Genomic DNA, 16,649 nt, shown 5'->3' with positions numbered 1-16,649 from the left:
TGGGGAGCGCGTGAAATTACTTACAGTAAAGCCCTCATAGAATAATAATTTTGGCTGCTATTGTCACCAAATTTTAACTGGTCATAGGAAAGGCTTCATGCTACAGCTACATCTGATTTTCCAGTCCATATCTCCATCTCTCCATGAGCAGCATGTTGACAAAGTAGAAGAGAAATTTAGACGAGGGAAAAAACCTGAACCTTGTGTTCCAACTTCAATAACTTTATGCTGGTTACAGTTACAATCCATCTGAAAGCTGAGGGTAAAACTTTAGAGTGTTTTCTTTAAAAAGAGACCATGCTTTTGAATATACTCCAAAGGGTTCAAGAACAGCGGCTCCTTTAATTTGGGTATGTCTTTTTCAGGCGTATTTGGCATTTTGGGGGGTGACTGTTTAGGGGTTAAACAGCAGAAAGATAAAAACCACCACGCAGAGCTTTCTGCTGCTCGCGGTTTAACGGGATATACTTAGTTTCCAGAAAGGAAGCGTGTTCCTCGGCTTTCTGCACTCACATGTTGTTTTTAATTTGGATGTTCAGCAATAATGTGCAGTGAAATGAAAGTTCTCATATCCAACAGAGTGCAATAAAAAGCCACAAATAAGCACAGAAATCAGCAGAAGACATTAAAGGGTTCCTATTCTGGTATGTGGAGTTTTCTGAGCTTTCTACAGTGTTACAGTGTTGAATCCTCATCAGACATGTGAACGACACTGTTTTTTATCACCTAAACTCATGTCTGAGTTTGAGTTTAAGTTCCAGCACTCTCTCCGTTTGGTTTCCATGGCGACGAAAAACGCGTGGTTTTAGAGAGTTTTTTCTACGTGGAAATCCTTGTGACGTCCCGGGGGATAAGGTTCAGTGATTGGTTACCTTCTACTGGTTAACAAGGGCATGTACAAATACATCAGGCGGGTGGAAAACGTGGGATAAAGTTATTTCCAACGATGGCTGGTGAGTTTACCAAAGAGAGACATCCTGCTGCATTCGTTGCTGTGGGTTGCTGTTTTCCACTTCGTTTTCAGGCTCTGATTCAGGTTCCAACATGTAGGGCTGGATGCTATGTGTTGACATTGTAGTTTGTTTTTTTATTGAGTTCATATGAGCCTAATCCTTCTGTTTATGAGATGTTACAATGACGGTGAAAGCAGGTGCGGTGCGCGCTCCCGATGTAGTGCAGTGGCGGGAGGCGGGGCTTAATGCGGAAGAGTCTCAATCCACTCGTTTTGCCCGCAGGCTGATCTGACAGCCTACGGAGAGGGTCGGTCTGAAGTAAATAAAGCCATTTGTGACAATAACTCCATCAATCCCAGTCCTTCTGGGCTCAGAAATAAAAATAAATTAGCCTGAAATGCACAGAATAGTTCCACTTTAACACAGCAGCTAAAGCCCAGGTGGCAGGGTGGGAGTTTAGGTGAGGCACTGGCATGCAGGCGACTTGCTGACTGCGCTCACCGCTCACGGACCTCGGTGACGGCGGCTTTATGAACCTGCTCGTGGAAATCTGATGGACGTTCCAGTCAGAATGAAGGAGAGCCAGAGATGAGTCTCACCTGCAGTCGGCCACCGGCAGGGCGATCTCAAACTTGGCCAGGAACTGAAAGTACTGTTCCTCTGTCTGCTGGGTGAATCCGGTTCCCACCAGCAGCATCTGGACACACAGCACCAGCATCAGTAACACACACACACACACACACACACACACACACACACACACACACACACACACACACCCAGACGAGCCGCCGGCGTGCCGTCTCACCCTGAGCTCCTCGGCTTGGATCACCCCGTTCCGGGCCACGGAGCGGGAAGACTTCAGGTGGACGATCCTCTCCAGGCAGTCGGAAAGCCAGACGGGACACAGGAAGTAGAGCATGCAGAGGCCGTGGCTGGTGTCCGGGAAGTGAAGCAGCGTTCCCGTTTCGATCAGGAAGCTGATGGCTGGATGAGACGCAGCTTTACTTTAGTCCACTTCCTTCCCTCTCTCTGTCCAGCTCGGTTTCCCAGTTAAACCCAGCCCGGTTTCCCAGTTAAACCCAGCTCGGTTTCCCAGTTAAACCCAGCTCGGTTTCCCAGTTAAACCCTGCCCGGTTTCCCAGTTAAACCCAGCCCGGTTTCCCAGTTAAACCCAGCCCGGTTTCCCAGTTAAACCCAGCCCGGTTTCCCAGTTAAACCCAGCCCGGTTTCCCAGTTAAACCCAGCCCGGTTTCCCAGTTAAACCCAGCCCGGTTTCCCAGTTAAACCCAGCCCGGTTTCCCAGTTAAACCCTGCCCGGTTTCCCAGTTAAACCCTGCCCGGTTTCCCAGTTAAACCCAGCCCGGTTTCCCAGTTAAACCCAGCCCGGTTTCCCAGTTAAACCCAGCCCGGTTTCCCAGTTAAACCCTGCCCGGTTTCCCAGTTAAACCCAGCCCGGTTTCCCAGTTAAACCCAGCCCGGTTTCCCAGTTAAACCCAGCTCGGTTTCCCAGTTAAACCCAGCCCGGTTTCCCAGTTAAACCCAGCCCGGTTTCCCAGTTAAACCCAGCTCGGTTTCCCAGTTAAACCCAGCCCGGTTTCCCAGTTAAACCCAGCCCGGTTTCCCAGTTAAACCCAGCCCGGTTTCCCAGTTAAACCCAGCCCGGTTTCTCAGTTAAACCCAGCCCGGTTTCCCAGTTAAACCCAGCCCGGTTTCCCAGTTAAACCCAGCTCGGTTTCCCAGTTAAACCCAGCTCGGTTTCCCAGTTAAACCCAGCCCGGTTTCCCAGTTAAACCCAGCTCGGTTTCCCAGTTAAACCCAGCCCGGTTTCCCAGTTAAACCCAGCCCGGTTTCCCAGTTAAACCCAGCCCGGTTTCCCAGTTAAACCCAGCTCGGTTTCCCAGTTAAACCCAGCTCGGTTTCCCAGTTAAACCCAGCCCGGTTTCCCAGTTAAACCCAGCCCGGTTTCCCAGTTAAACCCAGCCCGGTTTCCCAGTTAAACCCAGCCCGGTTTCCCAGTTAAACCCAGCCCGGTTTCCCAGTTAAACCCAGCCCGGTTTCCCAGTTAAACCCAGCCCGGTTTCCCAGTTAAACCCTGCCCGGTTTCCCAGTTAAACCCAGCTCGGTTTCCCAGTTAAACCCAGCTCGGTTTCCCAGTTAAACCCAGCCCGGTTTCCCAGTTAAACCCAGCCCGGTTTCCCAGTTAAACCCAGCCCGGTTTCCCAGTTAAACCCAGCCCGGTTTCCCAGTTAAACCCAGCCCGGTTTCCCAGTTAAACCCAGCCCGGTTTCCCAGTTAAACCCAGCCCGGTTTCCCAGTTAAACCCTGCCCGGTTTCCCAGTTAAACCCTGCCCGGTTTCCCAGTTAAACCCAGCCCGGTTTCCCAGTTAAACCCAGCCCGGTTTCCCAGTTAAACCCTGCCCGGTTTCCCAGTTAAACCCAGCCCGGTTTCCCAGTTAAACCCAGCCCGGTTTCCCAGTTAAACCCAGCCCGGTTTCCCAGTTAAACCCAGCCCGGTTTCCCAGTTAAACCCAGCCCGGTTTCCCAGTTAAACCCAGCCCGGTTTCCCAGTTAAACCCAGCCCGGTTTCCCAGTTAAACCCTGCCCGGTTTCCCAGTTAAACCCAGCCCGGTTTCCCAGTTAAACCCAGCCCGGTTTCCCAGTTAAACCCAGCCCGGTTTCCCAGTTAAACCCAGCCCGGTTTCCCAGTTAAACCCAGCCCGGTTTCCCAGTTAAACCCAGCCCGGTTTCCCAGTTAAACCCAGCCCGGTTTCCCAGTTAAACCCAGCCCGGTTTCCCAGTTAAACCCAGCCCGGTTTCCCAGTTAAACCCAGCCCGGTTTCCCAGTTAAACCCAGCCCGGTTTCCCAGTTAAACCCAGCCCGGTTTCCCAGTTAAACCCAGCCCGGTTTCCCAGTTAAACCCAGCCCGGTTTCCCAGTTAAACCCAGCTCGGTTTCCCAGTTAAACCCAGCCCGGTTTCCCAGTTAAACCCAGCCCGGTTTCCCAGTTAAACCCAGCCCGGTTTCCCAGTTAAACCCAGCCCGGTTTCCCAGTTAAACCCAGCCCGGTTTCCCAGTTAAACCCAGCCCGGTTTCCCAGTTAAACCCAGCCCGGTTTCCCAGTTAAACCCAGCCCGGTTTCCCAGTTAAACCCTGCCCGGTTTCCCAGTTAAACCCAGCCCGGTTTCCCAGTTAAACCCAGCCCGGTTTCCCAGTTAAACCCAGCCCGGTTTCCCAGTTAAACCCAGCCCGGTTTCCCAGTTAAACCCAGCTCGGTTTCCCAGTTAAACCCAGCCCGGTTTCCCAGTTAAACCCAGCCCGGTTTCCCAGTTAAACCCAGCCCGGTTTCCCAGTTAAACCCAGCCCGGTTTCCCAGTTAAACCCAGCCCGGTTTCCCAGTTAAACCCAGCTCGGTTTCCCAGTTAAACCCAGCCCGGTTTCCCAGTTAAACCCAGCCCGGTTTCCCAGTTAAACCCAGCCCGGTTTCCCAGTTAAACCCAGCCCGGTTTCCCAGTTAAACCCAGCCCGGTTTCCCAGTTAAACCCAGCCCGGTTTCCCAGTTAAACCCAGCCCGGTTTCCCAGTTAAACCCTGCCCGGTTTCCCAGTTAAACCCAGCCCGGTTTCCCAGTTAAACCCAGCCCGGTTTCCCAGTTAAAGAGTTCTAGAGTTTGTCACTCTACGTTAAAGGAGTAATTAGTTGCTAGTTACTTCTCTGATCAAAGTAACTGAGTTAGTACATGACAGAAGTAACTAGTTACCAGGGGAAGTAACTAGTTACCAGGGGAAGTAACTAGTTACCAGGGGAAGTAACTAGTGTGTGGTGAGGCCAGTGTGTGACCTCTGCGGTCAAGTGGCTCATGCTGAAACTGGATGGATTACCCGTCTGCAGGTCCTGGTAGTCTGTGATGTCACTTCCTGGACTCTGTTCGATGACGCCGTTGAGCTGGTTATCGGTGAGGTACTGGACCTCCCCCTCAGCATCTCTCCTCCGCTTCTCGGCTATCACGGCCTCCTGAAGAACGAAGTAGCTCCTGGGAATCTGCCGAAGGAGAAGCGGATGAAGAAACACTCCGGAAGTTCTCATGCAGTCCTGTTCAGTCCAGCATGGCAGGTCCTCCTCCTCTTCATCCAGCAGACCCTCTACAACCATCAGAACCATGCCAAGCTGGACCGTACCACGTCAAGGACAAGCAGCTGTAGGTTTGCTACAATCCACGCTTTCAGAGCATCCCGGTCCTCACCAGTCTGCCCAGTAGTTTACTCCCACATGCTGAGCTGCTGCTCCTGTCCCTCATGGAGAGCACCACGTGGTAGATCAGCATCTTCAGACCGTCAAACCCCTCTAAGGTCTTACAGGACACCTCACTGGAGACACAAGAGATCCAAAACACTGAGCCGGAAGAGCCAATGTGACTGACATGATAACAGTTTCTGAGACATTTAGAATCATTTTACAGTAAAAGATTTGTGCAAAATCCCGTGGAGCAGTCCGTTTCTCGTCTTCTGCGCCATGAAGCCAGAAAGCAGGTGATTAGCAGAAGAATTTTATAGGCAAGGGTTCGTTGTAAACATTCCGAAAAATGTCTTTCTTTTTACCTTTTGTTAAATGGGCAGATAAAGAAGTCATTTCCAAAGAACTGAACTTTTCTAGGCATGGTTTCATGGTTCGGGTCTAATGGCACAGCTCACCATCCATCCATCCATCTTCTGCCGCTTATCCGGGGTCGGGTCGCGGGGGCAGCAGCCTAAGCAGGGAAGCCCAGACTTCCCTCTCCCCAGACACATTTGCCAACTCTGCGGGGGGGATCCCGAGGCGTTCCCAGGCCAGCCGAGAGATATAATCCCTCCAGCGTGTCCTGGGTCTTCCCCGGGGTCTCCTCCCAGAGGGACGTGCCTGGAACACCTCACCAGGGAGGCGTCCAGGAGGCATCCTGACCAGATGCCCGAGCCACCTCAACTGGTTCCTCTCGATGCGGAGGAGCAGCGGCTCTACTCTGATCTCCTCCTGGATGACCGAGCTCCTCACGCTATCTCTAAGGGAGAGCCCATGCCTCCCAATCACTCCCCTCCAGGTCTCACTGTCATTGCCCACGTGAGCATTGAAGTCCCCCAGCAGAACAATGGAGTCCCCAGAAGGAACGCCCTCCAGCACTCCCTCCAAGGACTCCAGAAAGGGTGGGTACTCTGAACTGCTGTTCAGTGCATAAGCACAGACAACAGTCAGGACCCGTCCCCCCACCTGAAGGCATCGAGGTGAGTCCAACTATATCTAGTCGGAACCGCTCAACCTCGCGCACAAGCTCAGGCTCCTTCCCCACCAGAGACGTGACGTTCCACGTCCCTAGAGCCAGCTTCTGTAGCCGGGGATCGGACTGCCAGGGTCCCCACCCCTTGCTGCCGCCCAGCTCACATTGCACCCGACCCCTACGGCTCCTCCCGCAGGTCACCTTTCATAGCTCAGACACCAACATGGAGAAACTTACTGTGTATGTCCCAAGAAAACTACTGGATGGATGGATGGATGAATAGATGGATGGATGGATGAATGGGTGGATGGATGGGTGGATGGGTGGATGGATGGATGGATGGATGAATAGATGGATGGATGGATGAATGGGTGGATGGATGGGTGGATGGGTGGATGGATGGATGGATGGATGAATAGATGGATGGATGGATGGATGGATGAATAGATGGATGGATGGATGAATGGGTGGATGGATGGGTGGATGGATGGATGGATGGATGGATGGATGAATAGATGGATGGATGGATGAATGGGTGGATGGATGGGTGGATGGATGGATGGATGGATGGGTGGATGGATGGATGGATGGATGGATGGATGGGTGGATGGATGGATGAATAGATGGATGGATGGATGAATGGGTGGATGGATGGGTGGATGGATGGATGGATGGATGGGTGGATGGATGGGTGGATGGATGGATGGGTGGATGGATGGATGAATAGATGGATGGATGGATGAATGGGTGGATGGATGGATGGATGGATGGATGAATAGATGGATGGATGGATGAATGGGTGGATGGATGGATGGATGGATGGATGAATAGATGGATGGATGGATGAATGGGTGGATGGATGGGTGGATGGATGGATGGATGGATGGGTGGATGGATGGGTGGATGGATGGATGGATGGGTGGATGGATGGGTGGATGGATGGATGGATGGATGGATGGATGAATAGATGGATGGATGGATGAATGGGTGGATGGATGGGTGGATGGATGGGTGGATGGATGTGTAAACTGGTGATTATTGAGCAGTTGTGGGTACATGCTTGTCGTCCTTACTGCAGGTGTTTGCAGGTGATGTCAGGGTAACCGATAGCACGAGCTCCAGATGGAGATCGGCACAAAGCTAGAACATAAGCTCTCAGCGTGGCCAGCCTCTCCGTTCGAAACTTTGTGTCAATCAGGTCCAGATGTGTTCCCACGACAACCACAGCAGAGTTTGGTGCTCGCGCCTGCACACACACACACAACACACACACACACACACACACACACACACACACACACACACACACACACACACACACACACACACACACACACACACACACAGGAAGTGATGGATGACCACGAGACAGGGTTCATGATAAGTCTGTCAAGGTGGATCTTCATGCTTTCTGATCAGTCTCTACTCACAGCAGAACATCCTAACTCTTCTATCTGATCAGCTTCTGGAAGCTGAAGTTAGTTTTTCTTGTAATGTGCACTGGACACCCCTGTTAGCACCAGTGTTACCATTAACACAGGACCAGAATTAGCCACTCGTCCCAGCTAGCAGAGGTAACCACATTCAGTAACCGGTAAATATTAAAGCATTTTCTAAAAACATGTTTGTTTCCGTCTTCATGCAGTCAGTCTGATGGTCATTTAAAAGATCTACTGTATATTTTCCTCACCGCCACTGTATCAAACCCACCTCATGTCAGCTAATAACCGGAAACTGGACCAGTCTGGTTCCCATAGTACCAATATGGCAGGTTTAACCAGCAGGGCCCGTTCCACCACATCACTTCATCACAGTGCAGTGGAACGGGAGATTCTCATGGGGATGAGGTGGAACGGGAGATTCTCATGGTGATGTGGTGGAACGGGAGATTCTCATGGTGATGAGGTGGAACGGGAGATTCTCATCATGATGAGGTGGAACGGGAGATTCTCATCATGATGAGGTGGAACGGGAGATTCTCATCATGATGAGGTGGAACGGGAGATTCTCATCATGATGAGGTGGAACGGGAGATTCTCATGGGGATGAGGTGGAACAGGAGATTCTCATGGGGATGAGGTGGAACAGGAGATTCTCATCATGATGAGGTGGAACGGGAGATTCTCATCATGATGTGGTGGAACGGGAGATTCTCATGGTGATGAGGTGGAACAGGAGATTCTCATCATGATGAGGTGGAACAGGAGATTCTCATGGTGATGAGGTGGAACGGGAGATTCTCATCATGATGAGGTGGAACAGGAGATTCTCATCATGATGAGGTGGAACGGGAGATTCTCATCATGATGAGGTGGAACAGGAGATTCTCATGGTGATGTGGTGGAACGGGAGATTGTCATGGTGATGAGGTGGAACAGGAGATTCTCATCATGATGAGGTGGAACAGGAGATTCTCATCATGATGAGGTGGAACAGGAGATTCTCATGGTGATGTGGTGGAACGGGAGATTGTCATGGTGATGAGGTGGAACAGGAGATTCTCATCATGATGAGGTGGAACAGGAGATTCTCATGGTGATGAGGTGGAACGGGAGATTCTCATCATGATGAGGTGGAACAGGAGATTCTCATCATGATGAGGTGGAACGGGAGATTCTCATCATGATGAGGTGGAACGGGAGATTCTCATCATGATGAGGTGGAACGGGAGATTCTCATCATGATGAGGTGGAACAGGAGATTCTCATCATGATGAGGTGGAACGGGAGATTCTCATGGTGATGAGGTGGAACGGGAGATTCTCATCATGATGAGGTGGAACAGGAGATTCTCATCATGATGAGGTGGAACGGGAGATTCTCATGGTGATGAGGTGGAACGGGAGATTCTCATCATGATGAGGTGGAACAGGAGATTCTCATGGTGATGAGGTGGAACGGGAGATTCTCATCATGATGAGGTGGAACAGGAGATTCTCATGGTGATGAGGTGGAACGGGAGATTCTCATCATGATGATTTGGAACGGGAGATTCTCATCATGATGAGGTGGAACGGGAGATTTTCATCATGATGAGGTGGAACGGGAGATTCTCATGGTGATGAGGTGGAACGGGAGATTTTCATCATGATGAGGTGGAACGGGAGATTCTCACGGTGATGAGGTGGAACAGGAGATTCTCATCATGATGAGGTGGAACGGGAGATTCTCATCATGATGAGGTGGAACGGGAGATTCTCATGGTGATGAGGTGGAACAGGAGATTCTCATCATGATGAGGTGGAACGGGAGATTTTCATCATGATGAGGTGGAACGGGAGATTCTCATGGTGATGTGGTGGAACGGGAGATTCTCATGGTGATGAGGTGGAACGGGAGATTCTCATGGTGATGGGGTGGAACGGGAGATTCTCATGGTGATGAGGTGGAACGGGAGATTCTCATGGTGATGAGGTGGAACGGGAGATTGTCATGGTGATGAGGTGGAACGGGAGATTGTCATGGTGATGAGGTGGAACGGGAGATTGTCATGGTGATGAGGTGGAACGGGAGATTGTCATGGTGATGAGGTGGAACGGGAGATTGTCATGGTGATGAGGTGGAATGGGAGATTGTCATGGTGATGAGGTGGAACGGGAGATTCTCATGGTGATGAGGTGGAACGGGAGATTCTCATGGTGATGAGGTGGAACGGGAGACTCTCATGGTGATGAGGTGGAACGGGAGATTGTCATGGTGATGAGGTGGAACGGGAGATTGTCATGGTGATGAGGTGGAACGGGAGATTGTCATGGTGATGAGGTGGAATGGGAGATTGTCATGGTGATGAGGTGGAACGGGAGATTCTCATGGTGATGAGGTGGAACGGGAGATTCTCATGGTGATGAGGTGGAACGGGAGACTCTCATGGTGATGAGGTGGAACGGGAGATTCTCATGGTTATGAGGTGGAACGGGAGATTCTCATGGTGATGTGGTGGAACGGGAGATTCTCATGGTTATGAGGTGGAACGGGAGATTCTCATGGTGATGTGGTGGAACGGGAGATTCTCATGGTGATGAGGTGGAACGGGAGATTCTCATGGTGATGAGGTGGAACGGGAGATTCTCATGGTGATGAGGTGGAACGGGAGATTCTCATGGTTATGAGGTGGAACGGGAGATTCTCATGGTGATGAGGTGGAACGGGAGATTCTCATGGTGATGAGGTGGAACGGGAGATTCTCATGGTGATGAGGTGGAACGGGAGATTCTCATGGTGATGAGGTGGAACGGGAGACTCTCATGGTGATGAGGTGGAATGGGAGATTCTCATCATGATGAGGTGGAACGGGAGACTCTCATGGTGATGAGGTGGAACGGGAGATTCTCTTGGTGATGAGGTGGAACGGGAGACTCTCATGGTGATGAGGTGGAACGGGAGACTCTCATGGTGATGAGGTGGAATGGGAGATTCTCATCATGATGAGGTGGAACGGGAGATTCTCATGGTGATGAGGTGGAACGGGAGATTCTCATGGTGATGAGGTGGAACGGGAGATTCTCATGGTGATGAGGTGGAACGGGAGATTCTCATGGTGATGAGGTGGAACGGGAGATTCTCATGGTGATGAGGTGGAACGGGAGATTCTCATGGTGATGAGGTGGAACGAGAGACTCTCATGGTGATGAGGTGGAACGGGAGATTCTCATGGTGATGAGGTGGAACGGGAGACTCTCATGGTGATGAGGTGGAACGGGAGACTCTCATGGTGATGAGGTGGAACGGGAGATTGTCATGGTGATGAGGTGGAACGGGAGATTCTCATGGTGATGAGGTGGAACGGGAGATTCTCATGGTGATGAGGTGGAACGGGAGACTCTCATGGTGATGAGGTGGAACGGGAGATTCTCATGGTGATGAGGTGGAACGGGAGATTCTCATGGTGATGAGGTGGAACGGGAGACTCTCATGGTGATGAGGTGGAACGGGAGATTCTCATCATGATGAGGTGGAACGGGAGATTGTCATGGTGATGAGGTGGAACGGGAGATTCTCATGGTGATGAGGTGGAACGGGAGATTCTCATGGTGATGAGGTGGAACGGGAGATTCTCATGGTGATGAGGTGGAACGGGAGATTCTCATGGTGATGAGGTGGAACGGGAGACTCTCATGGTGATGAGGTGGAATGGGAGATTCTCATCATGATGAGGTGGAACGGGAGATTCTCATGGTGATGAGGTGGAACGGGAGATTCTCATGGTGATGAGGTGGAACGGGAGACTCTCATGGTGATGAGGTGGAACGGGAGACTCTCATGGTGATGAGGTGGAATGGGAGATTCTCATCATGATGAGGTGGAACGGGAGATTCTCATGGTGATGAGGTGGAACGGGAGATTCTCATGGTGATGAGGTGGAACGGGAGATTCTCATGGTGATGAGGTGGAACGGGAGATTCTCATGGTGATGAGGTGGAACGGGAGATTCTCATGGTGATGAGGTGGAACGGGAGATTCTCATGGTGATGAGGTGGAACGGGAGATTCTCATGGTGATGAGGTGGAACGGGAGACTCTCATGGTGATGAGGTGGAACGGGAGACTCTCATGGTGATGAGGTGGAACGGGAGATTCTCATGGTGATGAGGTGGAACGGGAGACTCTCATGGTGATGAGGTGGAACGGGAGACTCTCATGGTGATGAGGTGGAACGGGAGATTCTCATGGTGATGAGGTGGAACGGGAGATTCTCATGGTGATGAGGTGGAACGGGAGATTCTCATGGTGATGAGGTGGAACGGGAGATTCTCATGGTGATGAGGTGGAACGGGAGACTCTCATGGTGATGAGGTGGAACGGGAGACTCTCATGGTGATGAGGTGGAATGGGAGATTCTCATCATGATGAGGTGGAACGGGAGATTCTCATGGTGATGAGGTGGAACGGGAGATTCTCATGGTGATGAGGTGGAACGGGAGATTCTCATGGTGATGAGGTGGAACGGGAGATTCTCATGGTGATGAGGTGGAACGGGAGATTCTCATGGTGATGAGGTGGAACGGGAGATTCTCATGGTGATGAGGTGGAACGGGAGATTCTCATGGTGATGAGGTGGAACGGGAGATTCTCATGGTGATGAGGTGGAACGGGAGATTCTCATGGTGATGAGGTGGAACGGGAGACTCTCATGGTGATGAGGTGGAACGGGAGACTCTCATGGTGATGAGGTGGAATGGGAGATTCTCATCATGATGAGGTGGAACGGGAGATTCTCATGGTGATGAGGTGGAACGGGAGATTCTCATGGTGATGAGGTGGAACGGGAGATTCTCATGGTGATGAGGTGGAACGGGAGATTCTCATGGTGATGAGGTGGAACGGGAGATTCTCATGGTGATGAGGTGGAACGGGAGATTCTCATGGTGATGAGGTGGAACGGGAGATTCTCATGGTGATGAGGTGGAACGGGAGACTCTCATGGTGATGAGGTGGAACGGGAGACTCTCATGGTGATGAGGTGGAACGGGAGATTGTCATGGTGATGAGGTGGAATGGGAGATTGTCATGGTGATGAGGTGGAACGGGAGATTCTCATGGTGATGAGGTGGAACGGGAGATTCTCATGGTGATGAGGTGGAACGGGAGATTCTCATGGTGATGAGGTGGAACGGGAGATTCTCATGGTGATGAGGTGGAACGGGAGACTCTCATGGTGATGAGGTGGAATGGGAGATTCTCATCATGATGAGGTGGAACGGGAGATTCTCATGGTGATGAGGTGGAACGGGAGATTCTCATGGTGATGAGGTGGAACGGGAGACTCTCATGGTGATGAGGTGGAACGGGAGACTCTCATGGTGATGAGGTGGAATGGGAGATTCTCATCATGATGAGGTGGAACGGGAGATTCTCATGGTGATGAGGTGGAACGGGAGATTCTCATGGTGATGAGGTGGAACGGGAGACTCTCATGGTGATGAGGTGGAACGGGAGACTCTCATGGTGATGAGGTGGAATGGGAGATTCTCATCATGATGAGGTGGAACGGGAGATTCTCATGGTGATGAGGTGGAACGGGAGATTCTCATGGTGATGAGGTGGAACGGGAGATTCTCATGGTGATGAGGTGGAACGGGAGATTGTCATGGTGATGAGGTGGAACGGGAGATTGTCATGGTGATGAGGTGGAATGGGAGATTGTCATGGTGATGAGGTGGAACGGGAGATTCTCATGGTGATGAGGTGGAACGGGAGATTCTCATGGTGATGAGGTGGAACGGGAGACTCTCATGGTGATGAGGTGGAACGGGAGATTCTCATGGTTATGAGGTGGAACGGGAGATTCTCATGGTGATGTGGTGGAACGGGAGATTCTCATGGTTATGAGGTGGAACGGGAGATTCTCATGGTGATGTGGTGGAACGGGAGATTCTCATGGTGATGAGGTGGAACGGGAGATTCTCATGGTGATGAGGTGGAACGGGAGATTCTCATGGTGATGAGGTGGAACGGGAGATTCTCATGGTTATGAGGTGGAACGGGAGATTCTCATGGTGATGAGGTGGAACGGGAGATTCTCATGGTGATGAGGTGGAACGGGAGATTCTCATGGTGATGAGGTGGAACGGGAGATTCTCATGGTGATGAGGTGGAACGGGAGACTCTCATGGTGATGAGGTGGAATGGGAGATTCTCATCATGATGAGGTGGAACGGGAGATTCTCATGGTGATGAGGTGGAACGGGAGATTCTCTTGGTGATGAGGTGGAACGGGAGACTCTCATGGTGATGAGGTGGAACGGGAGACTCTCATGGTGATGAGGTGGAATGGGAGATTCTCATCATGATGAGGTGGAACGGGAGATTCTCATGGTGATGAGGTGGAACGGGAGATTCTCATGGTGATGAGGTGGAACGGGAGACTCTCATGGTGATGAGGTGGAACGGGAGACTCTCATGGTGATGAGGTGGAATGGGAGATTCTCATCATGATGAGGTGGAACGGGAGATTCTCATGGTGATGAGGTGGAACGGGAGATTCTCATGGTGATGAGGTGGAACGGGAGATTCTCATGGTGATGAGGTGGAACGGGAGATTCTCATGGTGATGAGGTGGAACGGGAGATTCTCATGGTGATGAGGTGGAACGGGAGATTCTCATGGTGATGAGGTGGAACGGGAGATTCTCATGGTGATGAGGTGGAACGGGAGATTCTCATGGTGATGAGGTGGAACGGGAGACTCTCATCATGATGAGGTGGAACGGGAGATTCTCATGGTGATGAGGTGGAACGGGAGACTCTCATGGTGATGAGGTGGAACGGGAGACTCTCATGGTGATGAGGTGGAACGGGAGATTGTCATGGTGATGAGGTGGAACGGGAGATTGTCATGGTGATGAGGTGGAACGGGAGATTCTCATGGTGATGAGGTGGAACGGGAGATTCTCATGGTGATGAGGTGGAACGGGAGATTCTCATGGTGATGAGGTGGAACGGGAGATTCTCATGGTGATGAGGTGGAACGGGAGACTCTCATGGTGATGAGGTGGAATGGGAGATTCTCATCATGATGAGGTGGAACGGGAGATTCTCATGGTGATGAGGTGGAACGGGAGATTCTCATGGTGATGAGGTGGAACGGGAGACTCTCATGGTGATGAGGTGGAACGGGAGACTCTCATGGTGATGAGGTGGAATGGGAGATTCTCATCATGATGAGGTGGAACGGGAGATTCTCATGGTGATGAGGTGGAACGGGAGATTCTCATGGTGATGAGGTGGAACGGGAGATTCTCATGGTGATGAGGTGGAACGGGAGATTCTCATGGTGATGAGGTGGAACGGGAGATTCTCATGGTGATGAGGTGGAACGGGAGATTCTCATGGTGATGAGGTGGAACGGGAGATTCTCATGGTGATGAGGTGGAACGGGAGACTCTCATGGTGATGAGGTGGAACGGGAGACTCTCATGGTGATGAGGTGGAACGGGAGATTGTCATGGTGATGAGGTGGAATGGGAGATTGTCATGGTGATGAGGTGGAACGGGAGATTCTCATGGTGATGAGGTGGAACGGGAGATTCTCATGGTGATGAGGTGGAACGGGAGATTCTCATGGTGATGAGGTGGAACGGGAGATTCTCATGGTGATGAGGTGGAACGGGAGACTCTCATGGTGATGAGGTGGAATGGGAGATTCTCATCATGATGAGGTGGAACGGGAGATTCTCATGGTGATGAGGTGGAACGGGAGATTCTCATGGTGATGAGGTGGAACGGGAGACTCTCATGGTGATGAGGTGGAACGGGAGACTCTCATGGTGATGAGGTGGAATGGGAGATTCTCATCATGATGAGGTGGAACGGGAGATTCTCATGGTGATGAGGTGGAACGGGAGATTCTCATGGTGATGAGGTGGAACGGGAGACTCTCATGGTGATGAGGTGGAACGGGAGACTCTCATGGTGATGAGGTGGAATGGGAGATTCTCATCATGATGAGGTGGAACGGGAGATTCTCATGGTGATGAGGTGGAACGGGAGATTCTCATGGTGATGAGGTGGAACGGGAGATTCTCATGGTGATGAGGTGGAACGGGAGATTCTCATGGTGATGAGGTGGAACGGGAGATTCTCATGGTGATGAGGTGGAACGGGAGATTCTCATGGTGATGAGGTGGAACGGGAGATTCTCATGGTGATGAGGTGGAACGGGAGACTCTCATGGTGATGAGGTGCAACGGGAGACTCTCATGGTGATGAGGTGGAACGGGAGATTCTCATGGTGATGAGGTGGAACGGGAGATTCTCATGGTGATGAGGTGGAGCGGGAGATTCTCACCATGATGAGGTGGAACGGGAGATTCTCATGGTGATGAGGTGGAACGGGAGACTCTCATGGTGATGAGGTGGAACGGGAGACTCTCATGGTGATGAGGTGGAACGGGAGATTCTCATGGTGATGAGGTGGAATGGGAGATTCTCATCATGATGAGGTGGAACGGGAGATTCTCATGGTGATGAGGTGGAACGGGAGATTCTCATGGTGATGAGGTGGAACGGGAGATTCTCATGGTGATGTGGTGGAACGGGAGATTCTCATGGTGATGAGGTGGAACGGGAGACTCTCATGGTGATGAGGTGGAACGGGAGATTCTCATGGTGATGAGGTGGAACGGGAGATTCTCATGGTGATGAGGTGGAACGGGAGACTCTCATGGTGATGAGGTGGAACGGGAGACTCTCATGGTGATGAGGTGGAACGGGAGATTCTCATGGTGATGAGGTGGAACGGGAGATTCTCATGGTGATGTGGTGGAACGGGAGATTCTCATGGTGATGAGGTGGAACGGGAGATTCTCATCATGATGAGGTGGAACGGGAGATTCTCATCATGATGAGGTGGAACGGGAGATTCTCATCATGATGAGGTGGAACGGGAGATTCTCATCATGATGAGGTGGAACGGGAGATTCTCATCATGATGAGGTGGAACAGGAGATTCTC

The 16,649-nt window shown here is 51.5% G+C and overlaps 1 protein-coding gene across 3 annotated transcripts in view; it reads right to left on the bottom strand.

Annotated features, from left to right (window-relative positions):
* The window catches only part of lrrk1 (leucine-rich repeat kinase 1), a 331,059-nt gene that overhangs the window by 262,406 nt on the left and 52,004 nt on the right, over positions 1-16,649 (bottom strand). For all 3 annotated transcript variants that reach the window (XM_079247905.1, XM_079247906.1, XM_079247907.1), the window contains 5 exons: positions 7,274-7,446; positions 5,196-5,319; positions 4,834-4,993; positions 1,762-1,940; positions 1,553-1,650 (listed from right to left, as the gene is read on the bottom strand). In XM_079247905.1, coding sequence (XP_079104031.1) covers positions 1,553-1,650; positions 1,762-1,940; positions 4,834-4,993; positions 5,196-5,319; positions 7,274-7,446 — 734 coding nt within the window. The remainder of the gene's footprint in view (positions 1-1,552; positions 1,651-1,761; positions 1,941-4,833; positions 4,994-5,195; positions 5,320-7,273; positions 7,447-16,649) is intronic.

Source organism: Telmatherina bonti (assembly GCF_933228915.1).
Source record: "Telmatherina bonti genome assembly, chromosome: 1".
In the NCBI taxonomy this organism is placed as follows: Eukaryota; Metazoa; Chordata; class Actinopteri; order Atheriniformes; family Telmatherinidae; genus Telmatherina; species Telmatherina bonti.
Note: the sequence above shows the minus strand (reverse complement) of the source record. Positions and strands in the feature narration are given on the sequence as shown.